At 41.7% G+C, this 18,330-nt stretch overlaps 1 protein-coding gene across 2 annotated transcripts in view; it reads right to left on the minus strand.

The window, feature by feature from the left end:
- Positions 1-2,151: 2,151 nt before the first annotated feature.
- SRP72 (signal recognition particle 72) overlaps positions 2,152-18,330 on the minus strand; it is a 30,504-nt gene continuing 14,325 nt past the window's right edge. For both annotated transcript variants that reach the window (XM_075544273.1, XM_075544272.1), the window contains exons 10-19: positions 17,530-17,658; positions 16,525-16,597; positions 13,826-13,890; positions 12,050-12,145; positions 10,875-10,978; positions 10,665-10,742; positions 9,802-9,939; positions 7,421-7,458; positions 4,352-4,511; positions 2,152-3,515 (exon numbers count right to left, since the gene is read on the minus strand). In XM_075544273.1, the coding sequence (XP_075400388.1) occupies positions 3,338-3,515; positions 4,352-4,511; positions 7,421-7,458; positions 9,802-9,939; positions 10,665-10,742; positions 10,875-10,978; positions 12,050-12,145; positions 13,826-13,890; positions 16,525-16,597; positions 17,530-17,658 (1,059 nt within the window). In that variant the 3' untranslated portion in view covers positions 2,152-3,337. The remainder of the gene's footprint in view (positions 3,516-4,351; positions 4,512-7,420; positions 7,459-9,801; positions 9,940-10,664; positions 10,743-10,874; positions 10,979-12,049; positions 12,146-13,825; positions 13,891-16,524; positions 16,598-17,529; positions 17,659-18,330) is intronic.

Here is an 18,330-nt window from a genome sequence, read left to right on the forward strand (position 1 = left end):
CTCACGCGCTCCTCCTCGCGCTTGTCCCGCGCGGGCTCCTTCTCGGGCGCCTTGCCCTTCTCCAGGCTCCTTTTCGCCTTGGCCGGCTCCATGCCTTCCCGGTCCGCGTCCGCGCGCCCGCGCGCAGATGCCGCCCCCCTGGTCCCCGCAGGTGTGGCCCGCAGGTGGGGCCCCGCCGCGCGCCCCGCGCGGAGACGTAGGTCCACGCGGCGCAGACGACGCCCGCGGTCGCCGCCCCGCATGGGCTCGACCCCACCGCTCGCCGTCGGGCCCGGCCGCGCGGGGAGGGCGGGCCCGGGGACCAGCTGCGGGCGCGGCGCGGGCTGCGGGACGCTCTCCGCGGGGGCCGGGGCCGCGAGCACCTGGCCGCGTTCGTCTTCTCCAGCTTCCGACCCGAGCCCGCCCACCTGCGGCCAACCGACCGCCGCCAGGGCTGGGGTGGCCAGGACAAATCCCGCCTTCCCCCAAGTCCCGGTCACTAGCTCCGCAGGTGCCCTGGTGCATCTGCCCGTGCATCCAGCGTTCTCTCCTCAGAGGGGTGCCCTTGAGCCGGTCCCTGTAGCGCCCGTGTACAGTAAAAGGAAACGCGGCCCGTCGCGAGCCATCCTCACGGCTGTGAGAGCCGGCAGGCGCAGCCACTGTCAATCCATTTCCTCGAGGATTGCCCTTCCTTTTTCGCTGCCCCTGGACTCCTCTAATCACGATGTCCTTCTGCAGGGACTAGCCACTTCTGATGCCCAAAGTGTGAAGCCAAGTCTTGCCATCCTGGCCGCTAAGGAGTACTCTGGCTCTACCTCGTCCCGACAGATGGGTTGGTGCTTTGGGCAGTCCGGGGTCCTTTGGTACTCCTCGTCAGCACCAGTGGCTGCTTGCTGTGAGGTGCCCACTCACAGCACCCGCTGCCCACTGCGACACTGGCCTGGCTCACATCCTCACAACCGTTGTTACTGTCGGGGCGGCTACCCACGACTAAGAACTCCAGGGGCATTGCCCCTTAAAAACAAAACCAAAAAGCCCCCAGAGATTAAATCAGTTGTCTACCAGTACCCGGGCTGTAAGTAATAGCTAGTATTAAACCAACTAAGAACAGTTTGCACCAAGGCTTCAGCAAACGTTTCTTTCAAATGAAGGTATTAAAAAAAATAAGGAAATGAGGGTATGAATGGTTTTTATTATATTGAACTCTTTGCATATTTCAAAGCCAACAAAATAGCATTAATGCAATACGCTGATTTCCCTTCATCAAATCTACATTTGAAATAGACTTGCAAGAAACAATGCGTGAATGGCAGGTTCCAGAAGGGTTGGGTGTTTTATTCCAGTCTTGAAAATGTTGTCCTTAGTAAGTTAAATAATAAAGTTAACTCCTCAATTTGTTTATATAATACTAAAGATGAATTTTCCATGGGGTCTAAACTGGGCTCTCTCAACTGCAATAGAATAGTTCTGTGATGCTGCTGGGAGGGGCAGGGGGGAACCTAAACCCAGCTTACAACATCCAAGACACCTTAGTCCATATTCACCACTAAATACTGTATTCTGAAATGTGCCACGGAGTGGATGTATCATTGGTCTTTATAAATGTACACACACACACACACATATATAAGGTATATATGGTATATATCTATATGCCACTGGCTAAAGATCTGCCCAATAGCAAAGTGAATGGAAATGTTTCTCCTACTTTTGACAATTTTTATGTATGTGTTTGAATTGAGGTTTCGGTTTTGTGATGCCCGGCAATAACCATGACAAGAGAACCATACATTTCCCTACTGTGCATTGGGCTTAACATTTTCATAACAGAACATTTCCCCTGACGTTCAGTAGGAGTTAACCGCAAAATGAATATTCTTCAACACAGACATGGAATGAATCCTACATAACAATTTATTAACATTTAGTCCTATAATGGGAAATATTTTCAGAAAGAATAAATATTTGTCACTCTTAGCAAAAGATCTGTAGAATTCAAAAAGCATACCATAATAAATCATTCCTTTATCAATTTAGTCTTTAGAGGCCTCCACCAATTGTGATTATGCTAAACAAAAACGGCGGCAGTACACTTCTTAGCCCTCGTCTCTCCCTCCAGTTGAACAACAAAAAAGCCTTGGCAACAACTCCGAAGAAGTTTCGGTAGAGATGTTCAGAGTCACACACAGCAGCACTTTATTAATAAGGACAGTAACATCACAGGGCAATACTCATGAGTGAAAATTAAATGGTGTCTTAGGCAGCATGAAATGAATACACGGTGGGCAGCCCAACATGCCTGTCTTACAGCAATTCAACGAGTGGCTTGTAAGCAAAAAGACGAGCACATTCACACTAAAATAACGAAGAATACCTCGTCACTTTGAGGGGCTCGTGAATGGGCATACCCAGAACTGGAAAGATGGGCCATCTGATTATCTAGTAATTGGGCCATACGTCCGGTTAGGTGTTGATACTGCCTGGTACTGAACTCTGGTGCTGATTTCCTCTCAGCTTCGGGGGTCACTGCTCATGCTCCTGACAGGGTCCAGGCCAATGTGACTTCAGAACCTTGGGTCTGAGTCTACTTGTAACACTGGTATCCCTTGAGTTCTCTAATGTGCTAAATCAGTATGATGTTACCAAATCTGAAGATAACGCGAACGTGCAAAGGGGCCCAATAAAACATGCGGGGCTTCAAACACTGTGGGAAAATTCCATTATCTTTTCATTCCATTTTCCCACAAACTTTTTGAGGCTCCCCTGTATACAAAAGTTCAATGAAAAATATCCCATATTCCACTATCCCAAGACCGAATCTTCAAGGCTTGGCTTTGGTTTTCCTATGGTAACCCATTAAACGAAGTGAAAACACCAGTGAATTAATAAGGTCCCTTTTATTCCATGGTATTCCTAAGCAGACAATTGGAAGGCTCAGAAGATTCCACTTTAAGCTTCCCGAGATATAATGTGAGATCTGAATAGGAACAAGTATCTTCATCAGATTCTAGTTGACAAACTAAAACCCAGAAAACCCTTCTTTAACATGCCTTGTTTGTTGAACTGAAGAAAGACCAGATCAGCACATAGAGTTAAAGGAAGCAGCAGAACTCAAGGTAGATAAACACCCAATTATTCTGTGTCCTCGTTCTCTGTGCATAGCTAGATGGAACAAGAGGGGCAAGTCTGACTAGGCATCAAATCGGATGAAGAGGTTTTCCTTTTCCTATTTGAAAAAAAACGTAAAGAAAATGTAGGGATGAAGGAGGGAGCAGTTCTGTGCTTCTTGCTGTGTTACTTTAGGTCCCGAGTGCCAATGAGACTTGTTTAAAAATAGCCTGCAACAAGAATGTTCTAATCACCAGCTCCCTTTGCCCCCTTTCTTCTTTTTCTGTTGCTGTTTCTTTTTGGTTGCCGGAGCCCCTGCAGGCTTCTGATGTCTCGGGGGTATGATGTTGCTTGTAGAGGCAGATACTGTGGCCGCACTGCCAGGCCTTGGGGAGGTGGGAGGGCTGCTCACGGTTTTACTGGCATCCCTGCAATCATGAGAGCAGGAAAGGTTTGGTCACTCGTACAGCCAACAAAACAGGTAAGAAACGTACCAACCTGTCATTTGCTTTCCTCCTCCAACCAACTCTCCCACATATTTTATTCCTTTTAAGGTGGGTTCCCAAATCCCATTTCCATTTTTACTTTGAATACATTTTTAATCATTATATGCATTCATATGGCACATCCCAATTTCTAGGAAGCTTGAAAAACAAGAAAAAAATTTGATGCCCTATAATCCTACTACATAGAAACAATTCAGGCGCATTTTAAATCTTTTCAGTCACGTTGAATACGAGGGGCTTTTAAACCTTTGTGAAACAATGGAATAAGAAGTTTTTTAAAGGCCCCTTGTATTTGTGTGTGCCTACATGTTTCACTAACTAGTTGGATGTGATCTCAGGACATCATTTCCTTCTGAAGGTTCCTGAAATCCCAAACTGAATTTACAACACAATGAAACAAGACCATTTTCTCTCCTTAACATGGTGAAGTTCTCGGCAAGGACAGCTGACTGCACTTTTTATACTTAATAAAGATGATAGGAGGCTTCACGAAGTGCCTGGGAAAAATGAAGAGAGTGGACATCTTCCTACAAACTTTCTGAAGCTCCTCTGTCCCAATCATTCTAGCTACCACATATACTTGTGTATAGGTCGAGGTTTCAGCACATTGTTCATGCAGTTTTTGTGGTAAAAATGAGGTGCCTCGCTGATATTCAGGCCAGCTTGTCCTTGAGCATATACAGAAATTACTGAGTCTATCTCGGGAGTGGCCGGCATAGTTTCTAAGTGGTGTCACTTCACTTGTCCGGATGACTTACAGTTCCGAGGGAGACCCAGCAGCTGCTCCCTGGGTCCCTTTCCCAATCAGATCCTTCTTTTTCCCCTTCTTCCTTCCTCTGTAGTAGGAGCGTTCTCGCATTGGCAGCCATCTTTCTGGATCTGGAGTAACTTTGGGGTCATAATTCTTAGGTAGCTTTCCTGTGTAAACAATTGACATGAGAATCCTGTCAAACACAATGTGCCCATGCCTAGGAACAAATAAAGCTAAAACTGAAATAAATTAATTGGAAAGTTTTTTTCCCTGTACAATGTTACAAGACACGATTTTCAAAAGTCATAAGGGAAAAGATCTTCTGTTTTACACTCAGTAAGACAACAAACTTACAGAAAAAGCAAACTGAAAACAGGAATACCAAGCCAAAAAAACTTTTCCTGTAATTTAAGATTGGTTTAATAAATATCCTTAATGCAGGTAGTTTTTTTAATCAATGGGTAAATTATTGAAGGGGGAGACAGTTATAATTTGGAAAAGCTAAAAAAATTAAAGTCATCAGTGAAAAGAAGTTTGACTTCACAAATTAAAACTAAGCAGAGGTGAAAATTAAAATTCTATCAGAGCAACAAATATGAAAGTCAATAACCAGTGTTGATGAACTAAAGGAACCCTATCTGGCAGAAGTTCAAACCGGTCAGCATTAATATGGCAGCACAAACCAAAACGTATAGTGTTGTAGACGTTTACCCTGCAGAATACACTCCAGCCACAAAACTGAATATGTAAAGATATTCTCTGATGTTCATCAAAATAATAAAAGATACAATGAAAGAAATTTTAGTATCTATAAATAAGACACCAAATAAATTATAGATACCTATACAACTATGTGTAATATGGTACACAACAGGGTAAAAAAAGCATATTTATACTTTATAATTTGGAAAAATACGCTTCACAAGTCTCAAGTAGAGAATTATGAGAAATTATCCTAATATGTTCACTTTAAAATATCTTGACTACGTATGTAAGTATATACTTAAATATATGTATGTTTCTGTATATAAAAAAGGTACAAGGATCTACATGTGACCTCCTCCCTGGGGGACGGACAACAGAAAAGTGGGTGAAGGAAGACGTCAAACGGGGCAAGATATGGCAAAATAATAATTTGTAAATTATCAAGGGTTCATGAGGAAGGGGGCAGTGGAGAGGGAGGGGGAAAATGAGGAGCTGATGCCAGGGGTTTAAGTGGAGAGCAAATGTTTTGAGAATGATGAAGGCAATGAATGCACAGATGTGCTTTATGCAATTGATGTATGTATGGATTGTGATAAGAGTTCTATAAGCCTTTAAAAAAATGATTAAAACAAACCAAAAAAAGGTAAATACTTATCTCTGGGAGCGTTTGGAATAGGAATTTTTCTACTGTATGCCATTCTGTCATGATATTAAACGTTAGCTATGCTGTTGTTGTTGGGTGCCATTCAATCGGCTCCGCCTTATGCACAACAGAACAAAACAGTGCAGGGTCCGGCGCAATCCTAGCATTGCTCCCATGCCTGAGCCCATTATAGCAACCACAGTGTCGATCCATCTCCTTAAGGGCCTCCTCCTTGAATGCCCCTCCACGCTACCTAGCATGATGGCCTTTCTCCAGGGACTGGTGTCTCCTGACAACATGTCAAAGTATGTAAGATGAAGTCATGCCATCCTTGCCTCTAAGGAACACTCTGACCTTACTTCTTCCGATACAGATTGGTTTGTCCTTTTAGCAGTCCACGGTACTTTCAATATTCTTCTCCAGCCCCACAATTCAAATGCATCAGTTCTTTGGGTTTTCGTATTCAATGTCTCACTTTTACATGCATATGAAGCAATGGGAAATACCATGGTTTGGATCAGGCATACCCTAGTCCTCAAAGTAAATCCTTGCTTTTCAATACTCTAAAGAGGTCTTGTGCAGATTTCCCTAATGCAACAGCTTCTGAGCTCTACTGCTGCTTCAACGAGCAGTAATTATTGATCCAATCAAGACAAAATCCTTGACAATTTCAACCTTTTCTCTCTTCTCAGGACGTTACCTATTGATGCAGCTGTGAGGATGCTGGTCTTCTTTATACTGAGCTGCAGTCCACACTGAAGACTGCAGTCCTTCATCTTCAAGGATGTTTCACGTCCTGCTCACTTTCAGCAAGTACAATCGTGTCATCTGCATATCGTAAGCTGCTAATAACACTCCCTCCCATCCATCCTGAGGCCATTCTTCTGTCCATATAAGCCAACTTCTCTAATTATTTGCTCAGCATACAGGTTGAACAACTATGGTGAGGATACAACGCTGATACACACCTTTCCTGATTCTAAACCATGTAGTAGTCACGTGTTCTCTTCCTACAACTGCCTCTTGATCCATGTACAAGTTCCTCATGAGGACAATGAAGTGTTCTGGAATTCCCATTCTTTTCCAGATTATCTACACAGTCGAATGCTTTAGTATAGTCATTAAAAAATTAGTAAACATCTCTCTCGTCTTCTCTACTTTGAGCCAAGATCCACCTGACATCAGCAATGTTCTCTCTTATTCCACTCTCTTCTGAATCTGGCCTGAAGCTCTGGCAGCTCCTTGTCAATGTACTGCTCAAACTGTGCTGGATCATCTGAAGCTAACGTTCACTGGGACGTGCTAGCAGTGATATTGTTCTACAATGGTAGCTGTAGTGAAGACAAAAGGCAGTGTTCAAAGATGAAGTGTTGACAGAAAACAAGAACACTTCCAAAGGTTCATGAAAAAAATAGAATTAAACGATGATGAAACTTTCCCATGATGTTTTGGAGTGGCCGATGTCTCCAGATACCTCTGCAGGCTGTTCCCCACACTGGGCTCTACTCCGGATAGAGGCTGCAAAAGCGGTTTCTGATGCGGACTCTCTCCTGGATTATGGGCCACAGTACCAACGTTCTCAATTGCCAGGGGAGCACGGAGCACATTTTTTTTTTAATGATATAAGGAGGCAGTAGGCCAAATAAGTTTGGAAACCCATGATCCATATGGCTAAACTCAAGCTTTTATCATGTAGAAAAGAATTCAAAGATTACAAAAAATCCTTACCCTTCTTTTTCTTCTTCTTCTTTTTCAAATCTCCTTGGCTATTAAGAGAAGCACAGACATTACTGTCATGATAAAATACCTAGAGAGGGCTACATGCATGCTAAGAGGCGCCCTGGTGGCATAGTGGTGACGCCCTGGGCTGCTAGTCACAAATCAGCACTTCAAAACCACCAGTTTCCAAGGGAGAAAAACAAAGTTTTCTATTTCCATAAAGATCACCGTCTCAGGGCCAGTTCTACCCTGTCCTACAGGGTTGCTATGAGTCGGAATCAACTGGATGGGCCTGCGTTAAGCATATGCTAAAGACTAAGCGGGGGGCATTCTATCATGAAGACTTTCCAGAAGCACTGTCTACTCATCAAAAACTAATAAACTTGTTAGATATTCATTCAGGTGTAATTAACTCCGCTTCAGAAACTACTGTTTTAGAAAGGTAGCTTAAAATAGAGAGGTACCTAACAATTACTTAAAGAAAACAATATAAACAATTTTATAGTGAAATTGATTTGTATGTGGCACACACATAATCCTATCCAGACAGCTAATATTATATGTTGGGCAAGACCTAAGAGAATAGATCATTAAACTCTGTCCCAAAATAACATCTACAGGCATCTAGCCCAGAAGCAACAAAGCCCACATGGAAGCAGCACACCAACAAGTGTGATCATGAAGGGCTGAGGGAACCAGGTTTCAAGCACCAAAGGGGTGGGGGAGAATCATATCATCGTGAATGAGGGGAGCGCGTGATGGCGTGATGGGGACCCAATGCCCATCTGCAGACAACTGGACATCCCTTCCAGAGGGGTAGTGGGGAGGAGATGAGTCACTCAGGGTTCAGTGTAGCAACAATGAAACTCACAATCTTCCTCTAGTTCTTAAACGCTTCATCCCCCCCAACTAACATGATCCAAATTCTACCTTGCAAACCTGGTTAGACCAGAGGATGCACAGCGGTACAGATGGGACTGGAAACACAGGGAATTTAGGACAGATGAACCCCTCAGGACCAGAGGTGAGAGAAGCGATACTGGGAGAGAAGGAGGGGATAGAAAGAGAGAACCGATCACAAGGATCTACAATTAACCTCCTCTCTGGGGGATGGACAACAGAAAAGAGGGTGAACGGAGTGGTTAATATATGACAAAATAATAATAATTTATAAATTATCAAGGGTTCATGTGGGAGGAGGGAGTAGAGAGGGAGGGGAAAAAAGGAGGAGCTTATACCACGGGCTCAAGCAGAAAGCAAAGGTTTTGAGAATGATGATGGCAACAAATGTACAAATGTGCTTGACAAAATGTATGTATGTATGGTGATAAAGAGTTGCACAAGCCCCCAATAAAATGATTTAAAATAATAATAATTTAAAAAAATTTATCAAGGGCTCATGAGAGGAGGAGTGGGGGTGAAAGAGGGAAAGAAGAGGAATTCATACCAAGGGTTCAAATAGAAAGCAAATGTTTAGAAAATAATGATGGCAATATGTTGACAAATATGCTAGATACAATTGATGTGTGGATTGTTGTAAAAGCTGTAAGAGCCCCCAATAAAATGATTTTTAAAAAGTAAAAACTAAAAAAGAACTCAAACCATTGCAGACAAGTTGATTCTGATTCCCTGTGATCCTACAAAGGCCCACAGTAAAATGTGTTACATCAGAGCTATACTGTGCCTAAGTTATGAAACTGGCTGAGCTTTCCTCCAAAACAAGCCATCTGAAATTTGATTCAGAAATTCTATCACTACCTTCTAATAAATACAGTAGGGTGCACCCAGCATACAGAATGCATGTACAGAAAATATGTCCACATTTAGTAACATGGAGTGATCTCTGAGGTAAAGTGAAATCAAGCAGGTTGGAAACAGGACGTAAAAGATAAGTCCAGTTAGTCAAAAGGAAAAAAAAAAACACCAATCTAAGGAAAATATTTCTAGACAACCTCTGGGTATAAATACAAGGAAAAAGATCTGAAAGGGTGCCCACTAAATATCAGGGATTACTTGTGTGCCGGTGGAGGGGGATCTAAGATGGAAACAGCAAAAGCAAACTCACTGCCGACTCATAGTGACCCTAGTGCCCCTGTGAGTTTCCGAGACTGCAACTTCACAGGAGTAGAAAGCCCTGTCTTTTTCAGGAAGAGTAGGTGGTGGTTTTGAACTGCTGACCTTTCAGGTTGCAGCTCAACACGTAACTACTATGCCACCAGGGCTCCTTGACACAGCAAAGGGAAGGGAAAAGAAACAAAGAGAACTTTTAACTTCACCCACATGGAATTTTTATGAGAATGTATTTTTACACCTTATAGGATTTTAAATAGATTCTGAAAAAGTACCATTAGGTCTCAGCCTTAAGAGAACGTAACAATGAAAAACATTACCCTTGTTCCTTTGGTTGATTATCGCCAGCAACTTTTCCACCCTTCTTCCGAATGTATGTAGCACCAGGAGAATTTTCTAGAGCCTCGACATCGACTTTGAGAGACATACTATCCGACGAGGGCAAGTGTTTACTGAGACTGGGACAGAACTGAGTTCAGGAATATAATGCACATGTCTGGCAATGCAGTGCAGTATCCCAAGAAAAAGACAAGAGATTGCCTTCAGCAAAAGCAAAAAAATGTTCTTACATCTTCTACAGAATAACCAATCAACAGGTCAGCATGTCAATTATAATACTACATATTCTTAAAGGAGAACCTGGGGAAAGAGTCACATTCTAGTCCCTTATTCCTAAAGTCAGTGACATACTTCATGTCAGTGAAGTAATTTAATAAAACTTCTACTGCATAACTATCAATCTTAGAAAACAGACTTGCTCTCAACAAAGGTTAGACCTTGAGGCTGCTAAGCACCCACTCTTCCTGTCAGATGCCACAACACCTGTAATCCAGATTTAGTCAGAGCAGTAATTGATTCAGATAGAGATGTGACTCAGATGTCACACAGAATGACACTTCAGATCATGTGCAACTGGACAAATAAACTAAGCTCCTCTCCTCCCAAGGTCCATTGAACTTGAACCTGGAGGGATATAGCCTGTGTCCTGGTTTTGGACATAATTTTGCTTCTGGAATAAACTGTACCCCAAGTTGATCTACCGTTGTATTTGTGGGAATCCATAAATTCTCATTTTTGCTTGTACTACTCAGAACTTAGCTTCTGCTTGCTTGCTTTAATTCACAATAGGAAAAACCCTAGTCACAACATAGGTAATGGAAGAGATTCACAACAGAAAGGATACGCTTTCGCCTTCTCAGGATCTACAAGTGAGTAAGCAGAAATAAGCTGTGCCAGAGTATGAGTATCTTTAGGATTTTGTCTAAAGGAACAAATAAGAAAGTTACTGAACAGCTCATATAACTGGGGAAAGCAACATAAAAAGCGTAATCATTCCTCATATTAAAATAACACTGAGGCTTCTCCATTAGCTATATTGAGGTTGAGCGCTTACTTCCACAGCTGTTCTAGGTCACTAATTGCCTCCTTCTTCCGCCCGTATTTGAGTTTGTAGTTCGCCGCTTCTCTTATCAAAGACAAATGAGCAGAAGATTTGGGCTACAAGTTTAAAGAGAATAGGGGGGGGGGAGAAAGATTTTAAGGCATGTATTTACCAAGTCCATAACTTTATAGTCATTAGAGTTTTAAATATATCTATGCACTAAAGTCCTGGTTGTTAAGTTTTATTGTATGCCTGCAAACACAAAAACAAATTCATACACATAAACAAGGAAAGAGAGCAAGCCACGTGCAGGTAACTGCCAAGTTAAGAATTTGGAACACAACTCGTCTGTGTTCAGGTTATCTACAGCTAGAAATACTCCCCCAATCACAATCTCAGACGTTATTAACACGCACTTCCAAGAGCACTGACGTTCCCAACCTGGTAGTGCTAACAGCACAGATGCCACCAGTGCACGTGTTCAGTATCATCATCCACACTAAGACTTATACTGGTGAAAAACTAAAATGTCCTATTAGGAAGAGACATGACATGCACTTATCTGTGTATTAACTATTATTCCTCCATTTCTCCTACTCATGTCCTTTCTAGCTACTGCATATAAACCCCTGAATATAATGCTGTACTAAACATGCATATTTGAGACCATACACACATATGAAGTAGCTTCAAAAAAAACTGAGCAAATTATTTTTGCATGTTGCAATCATTCATTATTGGATTTTTTTATTCACTGTTTTTTTTAATTCTTTGTTTTTAATAATTTTATTAAAAAGGAGCTCCTGTGGTACAATGTTACATGCTCGGCTGCTAACCGAAAGGTCAGCTGTTTGAAACCATCTGTGCTACTTCGGAGAAAGCTCGGCTCCCAAAAGTTGTAGCCTCGCAAGTCCTTTGGGGCAGTTCTAGTCTATAAGGTCGCTGTGAATTGAATCTACTCAGCAGCACATGCACAACATACTTCTAAAAAAGGAATCTGACCCGAGACAGTAAATAGCACTCTTCTTTCTGGGTAGTGTCGGAAACGCCAAGGGTAGAACCACTCTGTCCTACAAGGCTGCTGTGAGTCAGAATCAACTCACTGGCAGAGAAGGGTTTTACCTGTCTTTATGATAGCTTTTCATTTTTATGTAAAAACATCTTAGCGTCTTACTCCACTTACTTACTTGATGATTTTGATACCACTGGATGGCTTGGGTGAAGACCTCAATGGCGCTGTCAATATCTTCTTCGTGGCTGTACATGGTCACTAATGCCGACACCTACCCAAGGGATAAAGAAATGAATAATTCAATTCTAGAATAAACTTTTGAAAAACACTGGAGAAATATCAAATGAGGCTCCTAGGTTCACTGTCAGTACTTAACTCATGAAAATATCACCTTTAAAGAGCATAACTTTAACCCTGAAACCCACATAAACAACACCATTTCATACATACAAAGACAGTTGCCTATAACATAGTCTTTCCCAAAGCTGTGACAACCCCCCCTCCCCCGGTGGGCGGGGGGGGCACTGGAACAATCGAGGGGGTGGCAAAGGCAGGCGCTGGCATCTTACCCGGGATTATGGGCTAGAGCACGACAGTGTCTAACTGCCAGAGGAGAGAGGAGTGATGATTTTCCTGAAAAGGGGCAGCAGGACAAGTAAGTTTGGGACTATGTTCTAGAGCAGGGCTACTCATGGAAGTGTCAGTCCACCAGTGCTCATGAAGGGTTCCCAAGCTTTGTGCAGCAGCACTCACTGTCTATAAGAAACCTTGTATCAAAGACATTGTGGGACCTTCAGGTACATGATCACCAAAAGACAGGCAGTGGGTCTGCTCCAAGGAGTAGACACATATGCTATGAATGACAGAGAATTAGTAACAACATTTAAGTAACAACATTTAAGCAACAGCAAAGCAGTCCACTCGGCTGGCTGAAGTGAGTAAGAAAACCAGGAGTGAGGTCAGAAGAGAAACCAACAAAAAGTTGGATTTTCTGAGAAGGTCAATGAAAAGTGATCAACTTCTGTCCAGAGTAATCAATCAGGAAAAGGAAAAACACAACTAGTAAAAAAAATTACTATTAGAAATAACTCTAAGGGCTCAAGTAGAAAATGTTTTGAAAATGATGGAAGCATCTATCTGTACAAGTTCACCTGATGTAACTGATTTGTGGATTGTTATAATTAATATCTGTAAGAGCCCCCAATAAAATGATCAAGGGAGAAAAAAAATAATTCTGTCAATAAATCCATCAACCTTGATGAAAGGGCTAAATATTCCTTGAAAGGTAACAGAAAGCTAGGCATTAAATAATAAAACAACTGATTTTCAGTCACATTTTATTTTATTCTGATGTGTAAGAACTGGAATATATGATTAAATTGGATTCTTCTAAAAAGTAAGCACTAACAAAATGCATCGACATATGTAGTGAAGGCCAAGGACAAGGTGTATTAGATCCCACAAACCAATAAAACAGCCCCACTAGATACACATAGCACCACTCTAGACTTAGTTTCTACAAAGAGATGCTTTCCCAGCTACACGAGTGACCTAAACCTAGGGTGCTTGAATCATCAGTAAAGCACTAAACCTGAAAGCTATTAATCATGATCACTTAATTGATTTCACACAAAACAAACCGCAATAAAGGGTGACATAAAAAGTCAAGCTAAGACATTCCCTACAGACGTCTTAGGTTATGGAAGATGGCTTTCAGTTGGAACATGAGCCAAATCTAAATAAATAAGCCAATACAAAACAGAGGACCAGATAAAATTAAATTTATGCCAAAGAGTGATTGTTGTTTTAGCTACTATTCCTACATTATGCAAACATATAAAGGAAATATATGGACAAAATATTAAAGTAAGTACACAGAAACTTTAAAATACTAAAGGACTATCACTCCCACTCCTTTTTAAGGCTTGTAATATTTTAGTTACAAACTCACCATGCCTGGTTTATGCTTTAACTCCTCTATGGTTCTCAATATTAGACATGCTTTGGAAATATTTCCTTAAAAGAATAAAAACAAATTCAGCATTTCATTGAAAACAGTATATTATGAAAAAAAAATACAAGGAATTCTCTACTTTTGCCTCACTACTTAGGAAAGCAAACAAACAACATCTTGTAAAATGTCTACTATTCAAGCTGTGCTCTGGTCATTCCTTTTACAGGTAAGGAAATGGGGTTCCAAGTAGCAACATGCTGTGTCTAACTTCGGTCACAAAGAAAGCTACTGGCAGAACTACCACCAGAGCAAACGTCAGCTCCCGGTCTGCAGACGGCAACCCGGAGGTGTGGGTAAGTTGTAGTCGGTTAGCATGGCCCTCTCGCCAGGACTCCTCCTGGGGTCTAGGCTCATCCCGCACTCCATGCTGGGGCTGTGTTTCCATTCTGGAGGCAGCTCTCTGCTATTCTAATGGACAAGATTAGGATGGCATTACGACCTGGCTTTAGTAGACAGCTTGAACCAAGCCAAAACCTTTGTTTCCTTGGGGATCTCTGTAAGATGACTTTGCTAGAGGGAGTAACTGAAGACACCATCCTTTGTTATTCCCTGGACGGAGCCTCAGGGTGGGTCACTGTAGAGTTCTGACCCACATCACTTGGAAAGCCACAACTCTATGTCCTGACTGCGTTAGGGGAGAAGCCAAGCAGCCTTGCTGTGACTTTGGGGCAATTCTGGCTTCAGGTCTGGCCCCTGCATTTGACTTGATTCTGTCTGACCTTTGGATTTGGGATTGAACATCACCCACAACCACAGGTGACATTTCCTCAAAATTTCATGAGTTTCCGTGGCACATTTCAAGGAATCACAGAACGTGGGATGTGAGGGAGGGACTAGGAACCTAGGAGTGAATGAAGCGGGATAGTATCACGTAAGAGTTGGGTAGTTAGGACAGCTTCTAATTTCCAACTCATTAGAATCAGTCTGGTATTTTTCTACTAAAAGCAATTATTACCACAGAGACTTTCCTATAAGCACCTTGGGGACAGCATTGTAGACGCTAGTACAATGGAAACCTTACTAGGGAGTTAAATTCTGACTTCCCACTCATTGTAAACTTCAATAATGTAACAAACCTTCAAAAGTCTCTGAAAGGCAAATTAAAACCAAACAAATGAGGCTTTTTTCTAGTCACTTCGGCACAATATTCCTTGGGAAAGTAAACTGAAACCAGACGAGGGAAGAGCTGCTAAGAGGAAGAGCAAGACAAAGAAGGGTGGGAAACAAAGGACAAAGCGAGAGGGAAGAAATGGGCGAGTGCCAGGCCTAGAAGACTAGCAGTATTTCTACTGTAGCCTTTGCTTATACTGTCCCCAACTAAGACAATGCGTCTTTAAGGACGAACACCCAGAATGCTCCTTGGAAGGGAGGAGAGTGGGACCGTGTCTCATGAACTTTGGACACGTTGTCAGGAGACCAGTCCCTGGAAAGGGACCTCATGCTTGGTAAAAGTCAGGGGCAGTGAAAGAGTAAGGCCCTAACAAGATGGACTGAGTAGCAAAAGCTACCACAATGGATTCAAACACAACAATTGTGAAGGTGGGCCACGACTGGATAGGGTTTTGTTCTAAGGACTGGAAGCGATGACCTGATGGCATCTAACAACAAGTCTCCACAGACCTCTTTCTCAACCGATGGCATTCAAATTTACTATCAAACAGAAAGGACACGTCTGTTTTACACACTGTGGCCCTACGTCACAGGTCTCTCTCTTTTTTTTTTACTTCCTCCAAAGCCAAATGACTGGCCCTATTAAGAATGTATGGTCCAACAGAACTCTCTGTGATGATGGAAACCCCCTGTGTCTGCACTAGCACCACAGTCACTAGTTACCTGAAATGTGACTAGTGCAGCTGAAGAACTTTACACTTTCTTAATTTTAAGATTTAAACAGCTGTATCAGCAGTAGCTACCAGACTGGACAACACAGCTCATGTTGGTTCAAAATGCCAGTTCTCATTAATTCCCCTAGTCTTTCCCCCTCAAACAGACAGTTAACGAAGTGTAAATGAAGAATACCCAAAACCAAATTCACTGCCATCAAGTCGATGCCGACTCACAGCAACCTGGTAGGACAAGGTCAAACTGCCCTTGTGAATTTCAGAACTTTAATTCTTTATGGGGGTAGGAAGCCCCATCTTTCTCCAGTCCAAATTCTCCACAAGTGAAGAATGAAAGAGAAGAAATCCTGAAAACTAGAATATAAAGCCAAATCAAATCCACTGACCTCCAGCCAATTCCAAACCACAGCAACACAAGAGTAGAGCTGCCCCTCTGGGTTTCCGAGACTGTAGATCATCAGCCTCCTTGGAGCATCAGGTGTGTTCAATCTGCTGACCTTGAGCCCAACTCAACCAACTCTACCACCAGAGTTCCTTGAGATGCAGAACCAGCCCTCGTTTTACACAGAAGCATGCTTATACATGACCTACATGAAACAAGGCGTAGGTCGAAAATCATTCCCCACTATCATATCTGAGGTCACTCACAACCTAGCTTCACATATGAAAGAGCACTAATGCTTCACCCAATACACAAAAATATACAAATCCAAGGTCACAACCACTTCAGAATCATTACATCACACATTTCCCTTCAAATTTCCTTGGAATAATGCTAAACACCAGTCGCAATACCTTGGGAAATTTTCAGTTGTGCCATGGTCAGCTTAATCACGGCTGCATTTTCTGGATGCTGATCCGAAAATTCCTAAAGTATTTTAGTTGAGGGGAAAAGAAAATCACATTTAATTGACCCAACTAACTGCATACATAACAATCACTGATCTCAGCTGTCTAAAAATTTAAATCCAAAAATAAATAAATAAAAATTTAAATCCAGCATTAACAGATTAAGCTTCTGGTTTTAGACCAAAATGTTAACTTCAATAAAAGCTTAATACCTCCTGCGTTATAAATTTTCAATAATAGGGAAGTATTAATGAGGATAATACACAGAATTAGAGTTTTGGGGTTTTTTTGTTTTTAAAGAAAGACACTCCTATAAATGGCACCTCTTCACTGATGGGTCTTTGCTAAGTGAACGTGGCCCTAACTGCTGGTTGCTCTGATGAAGAAATCAGTTTCTCCATAATGGCTTGGAAATTTGGAGTGGCCCTTACTGGTTGACACTGTTACAAAGAAGTAAGCATGCTCCAGAATGACACACTGGAGACCAACCAGAAAACTCAGCCGCAAGTTTCCTCAACGACAAGCATCTGTCTGGTTTTGTTGAAAACATTCACAAAATACATATCTCCATAAAACAGCAAATCTCTAATCCAGGAAAGAACTAGAGCAGTGGTTCTCAAGCTTCCTCATGCCTCGACCCTTCAATACAGTTCCTCATGTTGAGGTGACCCCAATCATAAAATTATTTTCCTTAAAAAAAAATTATTTTCCTTGCTACTTCATAACGGTAATTTTGCTACTGTTAAGAATCAGGCGAATCCTGTAGAAGGGTTGTGGGACCCCCAAAGGGGTGTCGCGACCCACAGGTTGAGAACCGCTGAACTAAAATGCACAGCGGCATTTTAGAATCTAAGTTTTCCCATCAAGGCTTGGTTATGCAGCATAGTAAACATGAAGCTGGCTGGAACCACCTAACACTTCCTTCATTAAAAACTCAACTAATTCCTTTACCTGCAGCAGCTCCACTGCTTTCACATGCTGCTTCTCACGGCAGAGCTGGGCGGCTTGGATTAAGACAGGCAGGAGATGCTCAGGACTCTGGGACTGTAAACTGGAGGATATTTTGCGGCATTGTTCTGCCTAAAACACATTTCCCCCAACAAAAATAAGCTAGTTAGTTTAAGAGTAAATGACAAAAAGACAGACAAGACAGATGAAGGAGGCAATAAAAAGAAATCAGTTTTATAAAATAACCAGTGACGAACTAGGGTAAAAGTAGTAATTTATAGAGTCTACTGCCAATTTCCCCTATAAAACAATTCCTACTTACTGAACTTTGAGTTCTAGAATTATTTAATAAAGGACAAGTTTGACTATACATTCATTTATATGCTTAATTAATTCCAAAGTAACTATCTGCTTTCAAACAAAATATTTTCATTTATTTTCACCTATATGCAAATGTATCTCGTTAACATAATGAATAACAACTTGACTCAGTTCTGAATAATAAAAATATTACTGCCCCTCACTCTCCCAGAATCCTCTGCTCTACAAAATATGAAATCAGAATTTTATTAGAATGTGTACTAAGAATTTATCCAATATTGGTAAATGGACATGATTACAAACTGTTTCTGTTGTTTTGTTTTTCATGTTTTTTGTTTTTTAAACTAAAGCTTGTGTATTAAACAATAAATTTCTAAACTAAAAAAAACAAAGAGGGAGGATGTAGAAGTCATCGCTTTACATTAAATGATTTTCTCACCACCTGATTTCAAATCACTGATTTAAACAAAATAAAAGTCATTA

The sequence above is a fragment of the Tenrec ecaudatus genome, chromosome 3, assembly GCF_050624435.1.
Source record: "Tenrec ecaudatus isolate mTenEca1 chromosome 3, mTenEca1.hap1, whole genome shotgun sequence".
NCBI lineage: Eukaryota > Metazoa > Chordata > Mammalia > Afrosoricida > Tenrecidae > Tenrec > Tenrec ecaudatus.